Source organism: Orycteropus afer, unplaced genomic scaffold (genome assembly GCF_000298275.1).
Source record: "Orycteropus afer afer isolate SDZICR_OR568_19922 unplaced genomic scaffold, OryAfe1.0 scaffold00023, whole genome shotgun sequence".
Lineage (NCBI taxonomy): Eukaryota > Metazoa > Chordata > Mammalia > Tubulidentata > Orycteropodidae > Orycteropus > Orycteropus afer.
The window spans coordinates 5349241-5362529 of record NW_006921610.1 but is presented as its reverse complement, the minus strand read 5'-3'; the positions used below and the strand labels follow the sequence as shown (position 1 = coordinate 5362529).

The 13289-nt window shown below is 37.0% G+C and overlaps 1 protein-coding gene and 1 non-coding gene across 2 annotated transcripts in view; both read left to right on the top strand.

The window, feature by feature from the left end:
* Nucleotides 1-586: 586 nt before the first annotated feature.
* TNFAIP6 (TNF alpha induced protein 6) overlaps nucleotides 587-13289 on the top strand; it is a 30121-nt gene continuing 17418 nt past the window's right edge. The window contains exons 1-3 of the mRNA XM_007934936.1: nucleotides 587-680; nucleotides 6574-6711; nucleotides 8796-8957. Coding sequence (XP_007933127.1) covers nucleotides 587-680; nucleotides 6574-6711; nucleotides 8796-8957 — 394 coding nt within the window. The remainder of the gene's footprint in view (nucleotides 681-6573; nucleotides 6712-8795; nucleotides 8958-13289) is intronic.
* LOC122152257 lies at nucleotides 5298-5404 on the top strand. Its single transcript, XR_006164483.1, has one exon. It is a non-coding gene; the product is annotated as a U6 spliceosomal RNA (small nuclear RNA).

Below are 13289 nucleotides of genomic sequence, written 5' to 3'. Positions count from 1 at the left end.
ACCCACCACAGGACAAATACAGATATAAGACCTACACCTCTGGAGAGGACGTAAGACATGCCATTATCACTATATTTTAGTTTTTAATTTTCTAAAAAACTTGGCAATACTTAGAGAAAACTAATGTAGTATTACCTGGGTCTTTAGATTAGTGTTTAACTCCAAACCCCATAATTGACTTACTGCAAAAAAGACAGTGAAAATTTCTTTTAAATTCCTACTAAAGTTTTGTTTTGAATTACTGTAAAATCTGCACCAAGTCACACAACCTTCCTACTAGGGAAGTGCTCGTGATAGAGTAATTGGATCCCTTCTAAGTAAGGGAATTTTAAAATGTAGATAATCATCTCATACCCTTAGTTTTATTTGCCAATGCAAATGAGTCAGAGGCTTTTCTTCAGACACTGAGTTAATTGTGTAACTCTACAGCAGAAAATGTCATTGGCGAGAACTTGCTGACCTCACAGCTGAAGAAACTATTTAAGAGAAGTGGAAACCAGATGTTTTAGTCACATTTCAACCACTACTCTGAGACTTTATCCTGTACAGCCCCTGACAGGCTGTTAACTGCTCTACAACCGACGCTATGGTCATCTTCATTTACTTACTTGTCTTACTATGCGAAGAGGCTCACGGATGGGGATTCAAGAATGGAATTTTTCACAACTCCATATGGCTTGGTAAGGAATTTCACTCATAATTTTCTTATTGGGAATGATATTTCTTTCAGATCATAAAGAAGGGAATCAAAGCAGTAAATTTTTCTGTTCTGTTCAAAGCTGATGTTTTCCAAGAAAATGCTCATGAAAGGTCTCCATTGCAATGCATATCTTCTTTTTTAAAAAGTGTTCCCACTGTCTAAAATTTAAAAATAGCTTTTTAAAAAAGTTAATTGCTTAGTAGAAAATAGTGGTTAATATTTGTATTCCATGTGAAAATATATTTAAAATTTTTCAAAGCAGAGGTGGGAATGTAGTGGGAGGGTGTTCCTTTGTCAAAAAACAATAAAACTACCAATATACTGTCTTGTTTTTATTTAAGTGCATTTACAGTCAGATCTCAGAATTGTAACAGGTAAATGGGAATATATAAAAATTTTATAATCACTGTTTCATGTGCTTTGACCTATTGAATATACCTTGGTTTTATCAACATCTTGACCATTTTGACAGTTAGCTTGCAATACAGAGAAAAATGAAAATGGTTTATATTTCTGAATGCATTCTTACCACTTGGCATTTCTTTATTTCCCCTTTTATCCATATAAATACTCTTCTAACCCTTTTGTTAGACAAAGAAAGTTTTTGTTTTGTTTCATTAAATGCAATTATGGCATAGGCCAAACTGAAGATAAACAATAGACTAGAAAACGCAAAACAAAGAAAACTCAAAAACATCTCTCATAGTACTTGAAACAATGCTTTAATTCTCATGATACAAACAAATTAATATTGTTCTGTGCCTATTTCTGTGTTTAATACTAGAAAATGTTTGAATTGCTTGAGCAGAAAATTGAGAATTTCTTGCGTAAGGTGAAGAAATAAAGAGAAAGCAAAAATTAACCTGATCTTGGTTTTATGCTTGGTAAGCAGCACACAGTTAGAGAAGAGTTCCCTTTCAGCATGTTCCTCTCTGGTAATAACTGCAGCCATGCGGATTTCATTAAAAAGCCCGATTTATAATGCACAGCTATGCTGCCTTTTTTCAGCTTGAGCCAGTGAACTAGTTTCATGCTGAACAGTGTGATTCATTTGGCCAAGAAAGGTTCTGGGATTTCCTACAGGAATGAGCAAATCTCTTTGTTTATTTTCATTGTACATCATCAAGCTTAGGAAATATATACATATTTGTCAGAAATGGAAAAAATGGCATAATGCTAGTATGAATTAAACCCACATGGATAAACTTTGAAATGCTGTCAAACTCTAAGCAAGTAATTTGGAGTTACTGTAGCTTGTTTTTCTTCTTAAGCGATGTTGTAGATTAAATATATATATATATATACACACACACACACACACGTGTGTGTGTGTGTGTACAAATTCACTGTTGTCGAGTCGATTCATCTCATAGTGACCCTTTCTTGTGTTTCTGAGGCAGTATCCTTATGGAAGGAGATTGCTCAATCTTCCTTCCTATATGTAAGCATGTATGTATGTAGAGAGAGAGAGAGAGAGAGAGAGAGAGCACTCTGGTAATGGAGTGCCTAAGGCATTTGACTGCTAACCAGATGGCTGGCAGTTCAAACCCACCAGCCAGTCCTCGGAAGGACGATTTTATGTATATGTATGAATGTACGTATGTATGTATGTGTATGTGTATATATAGCAGGGCTTTAGAAGTTCTACCAAGAGATACAGAGGAGTAATCCCAATCTTTGTTAATGAAACCAAATTCACTGTCATCAAGTTGATTCTGACTCATAGTGACCCCGTTGGGTTTTCAAGACTGTATATCTTTACATGGAGTGGCTGATGGGTTTGAACAGCCAAGTTTTTGGTTAACAGCCAAACTCTTTAACCACTACACCACCAGATCTCCTTTACCTTTGTTAACACCAAAAAAAAAAAAAAAACTTGCTGCCACCGAGTCGATTCTGGCTTATAGTGACCCCTCCTTAGGTTTCCAAGGTGGTATCTCTACCAAAGTAAATTACCCAGTCTTTCTTCTGAGGAGTTGCTGGTGGGTTTGAACCACTAGCCTTCTGGTTAGCAGTCAAATTGCCTTAGGCACTTCACCACTAGAGCTCCCTCTTTGTTAATGGTATGCTGCAAATCTGAGGCTTGGGATAACTTCAAATTGCTTCAATCTGGAACAAATAATTGGCTAGTCAACCCAGCACAAATGATTTACAGTTGGTTGGATCAATATAATATTAGACACTATTTAGGGGGGAAAGAAAGTGAGATTAGAAGTCAAAAATATGCTAGTAACTCCCAAGAATAAATCACTTTAAACTCTCTAGGTCTTCATTTCCTCACTGGTAAAATGAGAGGGTTAAGTAGAGCATCTCTAAAGTTTATTTTAAATGCAGTATCCTCTAAAGGAGCTCTGGTAGCATAGTGGCTAAGACACTTGCCTGCTAACCAGACAGCTGGCGGTTCAAACCCACCAGCCACTCCTCGGAAGGAAGGTTGGGCAATCCTACTTCCGTAGTGATACTGCCTCGGAAACCCTAGGAGGGGTCACTATGAGTCAGGTTTGACTTGACGGCACATAACAACAACAATCCTCTAAATTCTTAATGTTGTTGTTGTTATGTGCTGTTGAGTGGGACCCAACTCACAGCGACCCCTCCTTGGGTTTCTGAAACAGTATCACTACAGAAGTAGATTGCCCCTTCTTCCTTCCGAGGAGTGGCTGGTGGATTTGAACAGCCAGCCTTCTGGTTAGCAGTCAAGTGCCTTAGGCACTATGCTACCAGAGCTCCTACATTCTTAATAGTAATTTAAAAAAAAAAAAAAAATCTTAAGGACAAGAGATTTCAACTAGTAAAAATTGATTATGAAAATTGAAAATGCTCCAATAAATGATTCTTTTCAGTGAATCTGAAAAAGGAGAGGAGAAATTTTGAAAAGTAATATAAAATATCTGAGTTCCTGTAAGATCCAGAAGTTATGCTTATCAGTTTTAATGTTTTATTTCCAAAAAGAATAATAATACTAAAATAACTATCAATATTTCCATTTGATAGAGGAAGAAACTGAGTGAGACTCAGGCAGTGATTTATTTGTGCGAGGTCATGCAATTCATCCATGGTAGAACCAGGACAAAAAATGTGATCCAACAGGATTCTGTGGCTACTTGCCAAAAGGAAAAAAAGGATTGGTTCAACAGATTTTCCATTTTAATGACTACAGACTCAAAAAATTAATATTCTTTCTTCTGAGTGATAAGGCTTTTAAAATTCGGATTCATTGTAGAAAGGCCCATCTCAATAGTTTAAAATTCTGAATTGAGGGATACTTTAAAATAAATGCCTTATTTAAAATTGTCAAATATATACAAGAGTTCTCAGCTGTTCAAAAGGCAAGACTTGCAAGGTTAATACTCTGACAAACAATGTGGAATATTAATATTATATAGTAAATTAAATTAAATATTATAACATAAATTTAGCTATTTCAGTTGCTATCAAATTATTAGACATTTCAGCAGGTACCAAAAGTTAAAGAAAAATTATTTTAAAATCTGTTAGGTTTTTTTTTTTTTCCTGCAGACATCATACTTCAATTTTAGAATAAATTACTGAGGAAATCATAGTTTGAGAAACTTTGGCACACATTAAAATAATTCCCACAAAACTATTTTTTCAAGGTAAGATCTTTTAAAGCTATTATTCTTACAGAATAGATACAATTTTAATGTTCTTAATAACTAACAACAATCTCTATTACATCATATAAGTATGTAAAGCACATCTTGAGTGGTGCAAACAGTTAACATGCTAGGCTACTAACCAAAACGTTGGCAGTTCAAGCCTACCCAGAGGTTCCTTAAGAAAAAAAACTGGTAATCTTTATTAATACCAATAAAGAACATTAATATTCCACAAAAATCAGCCATTGAAAAGCTTATGGTACCCAGGTCTACTCTGACACACATAGGGTCACAATGAATGGGAATCAATGTGAAGGCAGCTGACTTTAGGTTTCTTTCTCCGTTAAAAGCCCTAGTATTCCTCTCAAAGATACAAGTACTTATGTTGTTCACTAATGTCCAAGTTCCTTGAAGGCAGGACTTGATTAACAGTGCTTGGTAAAAAACTTCATGATACTTTCTCAAAACAACAAAACTAGGAACTATGAAAGTTAATGAGGCTTTAGCACTTTAAGGACACTTGGGTATTAGGTGATTCAAAGGGGGGAAATACCTTGACTGGTTATGATTTGATGTTCTTGGTGTTCCCTGACCCATGAGCCTCAAGTTGACTAAGGTCCTATGCTTATGAGTAATGGACCTTTATCAAATAAGGTATAAGAGCAGGATCCTTTGGATAAACAGGAAAAAGTGCCCAACACCATCCCCCATTAAAATGTGGCAGCATCAGCTTCAGCTTGGGAAGGAAAACAAGGAAATATATACATATATATTTTTTTCTATTGTGATTTGGGTGAAAGTTTACACAGCCAATTCATTTTCTAAGCAGCAGTTAATACACATTTTGTTTCATGACATTAATGGCAATCCCCTTAATATAACACTCTCTTCCCACTTCCTCCCTGTGGGTACCTTTCCGTGTCCCAAATACTGCCCTTCTGATCTTCCATGATTGACTGTTCTAAGGAGTGTACCTAGTGCTCACTTCTGCAGCACATATACTAAAATTGAAACAATACAGAGAAGATTCACGTAGCCCCTCTGCAAAGATGACATGCAAATTTGAGAAGCGTTCCATTAAAAAAAAAAAAAAAAAACATACCTACCTGATGTAAATTGTTCACCTTATATGCCTGTCTATTGTCTGGCTGGAAGCCATGGGAATGAGTTCAATTCCAAGTCCAAAGGGTGACTATGGACCATAGTCTTGGGGATTTCACCAGCCTCTCTCAAATCAGTAATCCTGGTCTTTATGATTTTGAGTTTTGTCCCACATTTTTCTCCCACTCTATCCAGGATCTCCTGCCTTGATCCCTATATTCTTAATATTGCTGGATTCATGTTATGCTGCATGCCAAGGAATGTATCTTCTCATTAGAAATGTCCGTAGGGTAGCTGACTGCACAGGTCAGGATACAAAGATTTAACTATAATCTGGCAGACTACATAAAACTATTAGAGCTAAAATTGCAATTATTGTCCTGGGAATCTTCATACTGTTTCTATGGCAAAAGGCATTCCAAACTCAAAACAATGAATTAAACAGTGATCTACTGGAAGGCAACTCATATATGACTTAACACTGCCTAAAATATGTTGGGAACAACATGTGAACTAAAAAAGACAGATCAGATCAAGAATTTAGGAATTGGTAGTTAGTGTCCAGTTATTTCTCCGCTGTATTTGAATCTATTTTTATTTTCTTCAATGCAGTATTTGTTTGCTTTGGATTTCTTCTTCTCAGTTTTTATTTGTTTACTAAATTCTCAATTATACTGCTTTAGTCATTTCCCTCAAATGGTTATGTTGGTTTATTTTTCTCCATCACTGTGAGTCTACATGATGGATCAATTTTCACTGGTTTCTATTTCTTTCATCTCCTTTTTTTCTCTCTCACTTATCTAGAAAAGTTTTTATATGACTTAAAGCCAAAAGAGAGTGAAGTCTTTATCACCTTTGAATAATATAGAATGACAAAGTTGTATTAAAACTTTTTCTTTCACGCTATCAGTTCAGAAACATAATTCAGCCTCAATTTTCGGTCTATGCCCCCAAATTCCCCTAAAATTCCCCATTCATACTTTTTTCCAAAGCTTTCTAACAATGAAAACGTAGCTCCCCAAGGCGGATGTCCTAGGGAAATTCTTTGGCAGCAACAATAGCTGATGCAATTTTCCAGCTGAGGCCACAAAATTTCCCTCTGTTTTGCAAAAATGGATAATAGTGAGTTCATGATGTTTTATGATTTCACAGAGCAAGCAGCGGGAGTATATCACAGAGAAGCACGGTCTGGCAAATACAGGCTCACCTACTCAGAAGCCAAGGCAGTGTGTGAATACGAAGGTGGGCGCCTTGCCACCTACAAGCAGCTAGAGGCAGCCAGGAAAATTGGTATGTAATTTGACAGTGATTTTTATACTCTCTCAACCTTGGGGGGGCAATAAATCCACCTTTCCTTTAACCCTTTAATAAATTTTTTTCTCCAGCCTCTTCTGATAGTTCTCTAAGCCACATCCATGATACCTTGGCTCTCTTGCTGTTCTGGTTCTCTCTGCATAGAGCTGGTAGAAAGTTCCTAGTAGTAGCAACTTACATAACCCGTAGTGAGCTAAAGAAAGAAAGAAAAGTCATAAGAAAATAAAAACCTCATTATCTCAGCATCATTTAATTTCTTTATTAATTTAAAAATCATTGCTATTCATTTTCAACATGGTTCTTCCTCTTCTTGATTCTGAGTATGAATTATACAGTTATGTTGAGTCTTACAAGAAAATTTACTGAATAGGAGAAGTATTGAATTTATTGGCTTTCTTTTTTCCATTAAAAAAAATTAAAAAGCAAAATGTATTTGTATGTTATGAACAAAAGCTATGAGGAAAAGGAGGATAAGCAGTTTGTAAGATGGCAGGAAAAAGAAACTGGGAAGGTGATGTCAGGAGACCTGGTGAAAAATCCAGTAATTAACTGGTGCTATTTGCTTCTTTGGGATCCCTGGGTGGTACAAACAACACCTCAACTGCTAACCAAAAGTCCACCCAGAGGTGCCTTGGGATAAAGGCCTGGCAATCTACTTCTGAAAAATAATCAGCCTTTGAGAACTCTATGGAGTACAGTTCTACTCTGACATACAGGAGGTTGTCATGAACCAGAGTTGGCTCAACAGTAACTGGTAGTAATACCCCTTCCTGGACTTTTAAGAGAACCCCTATGGCCACCCCCATAAGAAATTCTCTTCTCTACTGAAGAAATACTTTTGCTGACAGGAAAGTACCAGGCAAGGCTTATGCTATTATTATATATTATTCAACACAGAACTAAAGGTGTTCAAAAAATACTGTTCTACATTCTACTTTGGTGAGTAGCAACTGGGGTATTAAAAGTTTACAAGCAGCCATTTAGATATAACAATGGATCTCTCCTCATCCAGTACAAAGAAGAATGAAGAAAACCAAAAGTGCATAGAAAAACAATTAGTCCAAGAGACTAGTGGACCATGTGAACCTCAGCCTATATGACCATGAGACCAGAAGAACTAGATGGTGCCCAGCTACCACTGTCAACCACTAGGAAAGGAATCAGTACAGGAGATCCTGGAGAGATTGAGAGAACAATGTGGAACAAAACTCAAGTTCATAAAAAAGACCAGGTTTCCTGGTCTGGTAGAAGCTGATGAGACCCCTGAGACCATGGCCCCTAGATACCTTTCAGGTCCAGAACTGAATTTACTCCTGTGGCTTCCAGCCAAACAACAGACAGGCATATAGGGTGAATATTTACATCAAGTACATACACTCCTTAGAACAATCAATCATGGGAGAACAGAAAGGTAGTATTTGCACAGGGAGATAGTTCAGGGGACAGGAATGTATAGCAAAGAAGGACACAGGGATGAAGTGGGAAGAGAACTGCTACATTGTGGGAACTGAAGTCAATGTCATGAAACAAAATGTGTATGAACTGCTGTATGGAAAATGAATTTGCTCTGTAAACTGTCACCCAAATCACAATAAAAATTTTTAAAAGAAAAAAACTTAAGGTGTTCTCTGAAATGCTGTGAAGCCCCCCAACCTGCTGAGATGACTGCACTTAGTATAAACTCAAAGGCATCTGTAAGGTGCAGGAATTAGAATGATGAATACCCAAGTCACACATCCTGGACTGCTAGTAAATCACCCCAGGATGGTTTGTTTTCATATACACAATTTCTAGTCCATCTGCATCTTTTTTTTTTCAGGATGCAATTTTCTAGTAAAAGTCAAATGTGATATTTTATATATGAACAATATATACCTATATTTACAGCATGCCCTTTTTTTTTTTTTTTTTTTTTAAAGAGAACATTTGTTGTCCTCCTATGTAAAATGAGTTTGGGCAGTTGATGAACTATCATTGTTGAAAAGGGTCATGTTTGTTAAAATGACCTTTCCTCAGCTGAGTTTACAAGTTAATCCTATAGGCCTTTCTTCCCTCCGCAGGATTTCATGTGTGTGCTGCTGGATGGATGGCCAAGGGCAGAGTTGGATATCCTATCGTGAAGCCAGGGCCCAACTGTGGATTTGGAAAAACTGGTATTATTGATTATGGAGTCCGTCTTAATAGGAGCGAAAGATGGGATGCCTATTGCTACAATCCTCATGGTATGTTTAAAGAATTATTTTATAAGTTTTGTAAGAATATTTACATGCTACTAAGAAGTCTTTTTAAAAAGGAAATGGTATTTTCCTCCAAATATAATTCATTTTGGCAATGATAATTATTAATAATAACTATATTTATAAAAAGGAGCTTTGGTGGTGTGGTGGTTAAGGCATTTAGCTGTTAACTAAAAAAGGTCAATGGTTCAAACCCACCAGATGCTCCACAGAAGAAAGACGAGGCAGTCTGCCTCCGTAAAGATTTACAGCATTGGAAACCCAGTGGGGGTCACTATGAGTTGGAATCAACTCAGTGGCAATGTGGTTGGTTTGGTTTGTATTTATAAAGTGTCCGCCAGACATTGAGATGTATTTCTTCATCTACACTATGACTTAATCCCCACAACTCTACAAAGTGCTATTATACTCATTTTATAAACCAGGACATTGAGACTTAAAGAGGTCCAGTAATTTACCCAAAATCAGATGGCCAAAAATTAGTGGGCAGGGGAGATTGAGAACTCAGGTCTTTTCTGTGCCAGGGAAACTTCCTGGCCACAAAGTCAGAAAAAAACAACCCCCCCCAAAAAAAAAATAGGTTATAAAATAGCCATAGCTAATTAGCTTTAACAATGAAGTGATGTTATCGTATGCCAACTTTCAAAATTATCCCTTTGAAAGAATCACAAAAAGAAGACAGAATAAAATTCTGTCCTTGATTTCTTTTTTTGCATAAATGCTTAGACTTCCAAACTAAGTACTACTAAGTAAGTAACTTATTATTATTCTGTGGTTTGTTGAAACAATTATATGCTAGCTTTCATTATAGTATATTTGTATTCATATTTTTTCTTATGGTTGCGTGCAGATAGGGAATTTTAAGGAGAAAATTAACATACTGTAATTACCATCAAAAGTTATTCTTTCTTCAAGTTTTTGGAGGAAAAAAGTAGATTAAGTTCTTCATGAATATATTTCTTCCAGGACAATGTTACAAAATGGTGTAAGGTGTTAGACAATCCTTAAGGTATTTCTGAAAAGGTAAGGTCCCATTTGGCTCTACCCTGTAACAAATTCTGTAAATCTCTGATCCAAATGAGATCCTATCTTATAGTCTTGTAGGAGATGTATAGTGAAATTCTAGCACATTGTAGAGATTATTATTTAATAATATTAATCATTGAAGAACAGCTTTTCATATCCATAACTAACCTATGGAATTTTGCCTAGAACTGTCACCTAGTTTCGATTCCAACAAATGTGGATAAATGCTTACAATGCATCATAACTCGCAACCCAGTCTGACATATTTTCAGCATATTTAGTCCAGTACCTTATTATTAGTAAAACATATACATCCTCTCCTCCTTCTCTTTTGGTCTTGCTTCCTTTTTCTTTAATATACCTATACAGGCAATATTCTTTTTACTCTCAAGAGTAACTTTTATTTCCAATTACATTCTCTGATTCTTCTTTTGCTTGATAAACTTTAGGTACTCGAGCTCTGGTTCTCACCATTTCCACAGGTTAAAGACTAGGGAGATGGAGAAGTGCTGATGGAAGCATTCTTACAATATTTCATTGCCCTGTTACAAGAATGCCATCTTAACTTACCATTTTTATACGCTACTTTTCTTTTCTCAGGGAGGCTGAATATTTTTTACTCTGAGAGTATTTACAGAATCCTGGGAGACTGGCCTTTCCCCAATTCAAATGTATTTAGCTTGCTTTTGAATTTAGTGGTATGCTGATTGTTTAGGATGTGGTTAACCTAAAGGAGACAGGGGACTGCCTGAACTAGCATTAGGATAATAGTTCACTGAAAAACAATTGGAATGAAAAACTTATAACAGTGTCAAAAATAAAATAAAAATAAAGCAACTTATTAATCAATATCACCAAGTTGGAGCTGACTGAAGAAAGAATAGGGTCATGAAATATTTTGGAAGCAAACTTGCTCATTTCAGCTTCTGAATGTATTAAATGATGTTGACGGTCTTTATATAAGAATACTTTCAATCATTTAACAGTTCTCAGAGACCCAGTGAGCTCTGTGAATCTGTCATTTTCTAAATAAGCAATAGAGGGAATATATTATATGTACTATAAAGTACAGAGCTGAATAGGTATAGCTGAGTAGGCAACTATGAAATATACAACAAAGATAGGTGGCTATGGGACAGAGCAAATCACTCCAAAACCACACTGTATGCATTTATGTACACATGTAAGCTATATATTGTATATTTAATTATGCAATATGAATAGCCTACATTTGCATAAACTCTTAAGTTTATCTTGTATATTTTATCCTCAGACTAGTCTTGTGAGGTAGGTAATAGCAGAAGCATGATTATTTTTATTTTAACAAGGAAGAAATTGAGGTAGAAAGTGGCCACAGAGCTCAGACTTGGTCCCTGATCTTTTTCTTTCTCCATTTTCTGTCTTGGGGAGGTAATTCCTTAACTTCCATGGCATTAAGAGTTCTAGTACAATTTTTTTTAAAAGAGCTATTTTAAAATAGGTTATTGCTGGGAAAAGTCTGTAACTGATATAAAGAAAAATATTTTCAGAAGTTTCATCATGCCCACCACCACCACACAGGTTATTTGTGGTGCAAACGGTTAAGTGCTTGACTACTAGCCAAAAGGTTAGCACTTGGAACACCCAGAGGCACCTCAGAAGACAGGCCTGGTGATCTGTTTCTGAAAGTTCACGGCCTTGAAAACCTTATGGAGCACATCTACTCTGCACACATGGGATCACCAGGAGTCTTGACTGACTTAATGGCAAACAACAACCACAACCCTTTTTCTAGACACTATTCACTTACGAGATGGGAAAAGGGCGCGAAGGGGGCATTTTCCTCTGACCTCCTCTAACTTCACAAGGAGGAGAGAGAATGATCAATACCAACAGCCCAAAGCTGATTCCTATGAGGTCAGACATGCAGCCACCCTCTAACCTTTTTACCAATTTTTACACTAAGTCATCCCTCCCACTGCACTCTCTACTTCTTTGCTGGGTTTGATAACTCATTGCAGTGGCCACACAGAACTCACAGACAATACTCATGATCATGGAGTTTATTAGGGGAATAACAGGTTAAAATTCAGGTTCAGGAATGCTTAGGATACAATTCTTCAATCAGGGCAGCCTCCCCTCTGCTATGCCCTCAGGCACACCTCTCTGGCCCTTGGCCTCTTGGCCTGCCTCTACCCTTCTTGAGTAAATTACAAAGCTCTTTTATCTCTGCCAATAGGGGCACCTAGATGCACCCCACTCCAGAAGCAAGCCTACTGCCTAAAGGCACTCAGGTTTCTCACTCCATGGGCTGGTGACCCCACAAATTTATCTTATGCCTCTTGGTTCTGCTACCACCATCTCTCTGCTGGTCATCTTACAGGTTGTCTCAGGTCATCTCTGCCAAGGAGATCGAGGGCAAAAATCTTGGGTCTAAGGACATGTTTCATTCCATCTCCGGCTCTTTTCTCTTGACGGCAATAAGATCCCCCCCTTCTGCCTCTAGGAGATCTCATTTTAAGCCTTGTGAGATGATAAAACTGACCAATCCTTACATTAGGGTTCCATACACCTTATTTGCATGGTCCCACCCCCACAAGAGTGCCACGTACCTTATTTACATTGTGTTTGTTGTTGTTTACATTACTAACCAGCTATACAATCCCCTTGGTAAACCACAAGCACTTTGTATTTGCATAGTGCCACCCAGTAATCTGGTAGGTGGCACAAAGACCATAGCTAGGAGAGCCATACCAAGTAACTCACTGCACCATACATACCTGATGTGGAATGAAAATTGACCAGAGCCCTTTCACATCTTTCCCTCTAGGTCATATTTACAAACTACTAGTTCTGGCAACAGTTCATGCACCTTTTGTTTCATGACATTGATTGCAGTACCCATAATGTAACACCTCTTATTCCACTTCCTCCTTGTGGTTAACTTTTTCTGTGTCCCTCTTTCCTATGCATTCTTGCCTTCTGAGCTATCTCACTGTGCAAATACTGCCCGTCTGATCTCCCGTAGTTGATTGTTCTGAGGAGTGTACCTACCTGGCATAAATGTTTACCATATATGCCTGTCTATTCTTTAGCTGGAAACCATGGAGTGATTTCAATTCCAGGCCTGAAGGGTGACGAGGGACCATAGTCTCAGAGGTTTTACCAGTCTCTATCAGACCAGTAAGCCTAGTCTTTTTTACCATGACAGTTACAACTTGACTGATATATATATATATATATATATTTATTTTTTGCATAAATGCTTAGACTTCCATACTAAGTACTACTAAGTAAGTAACTTATTATTAT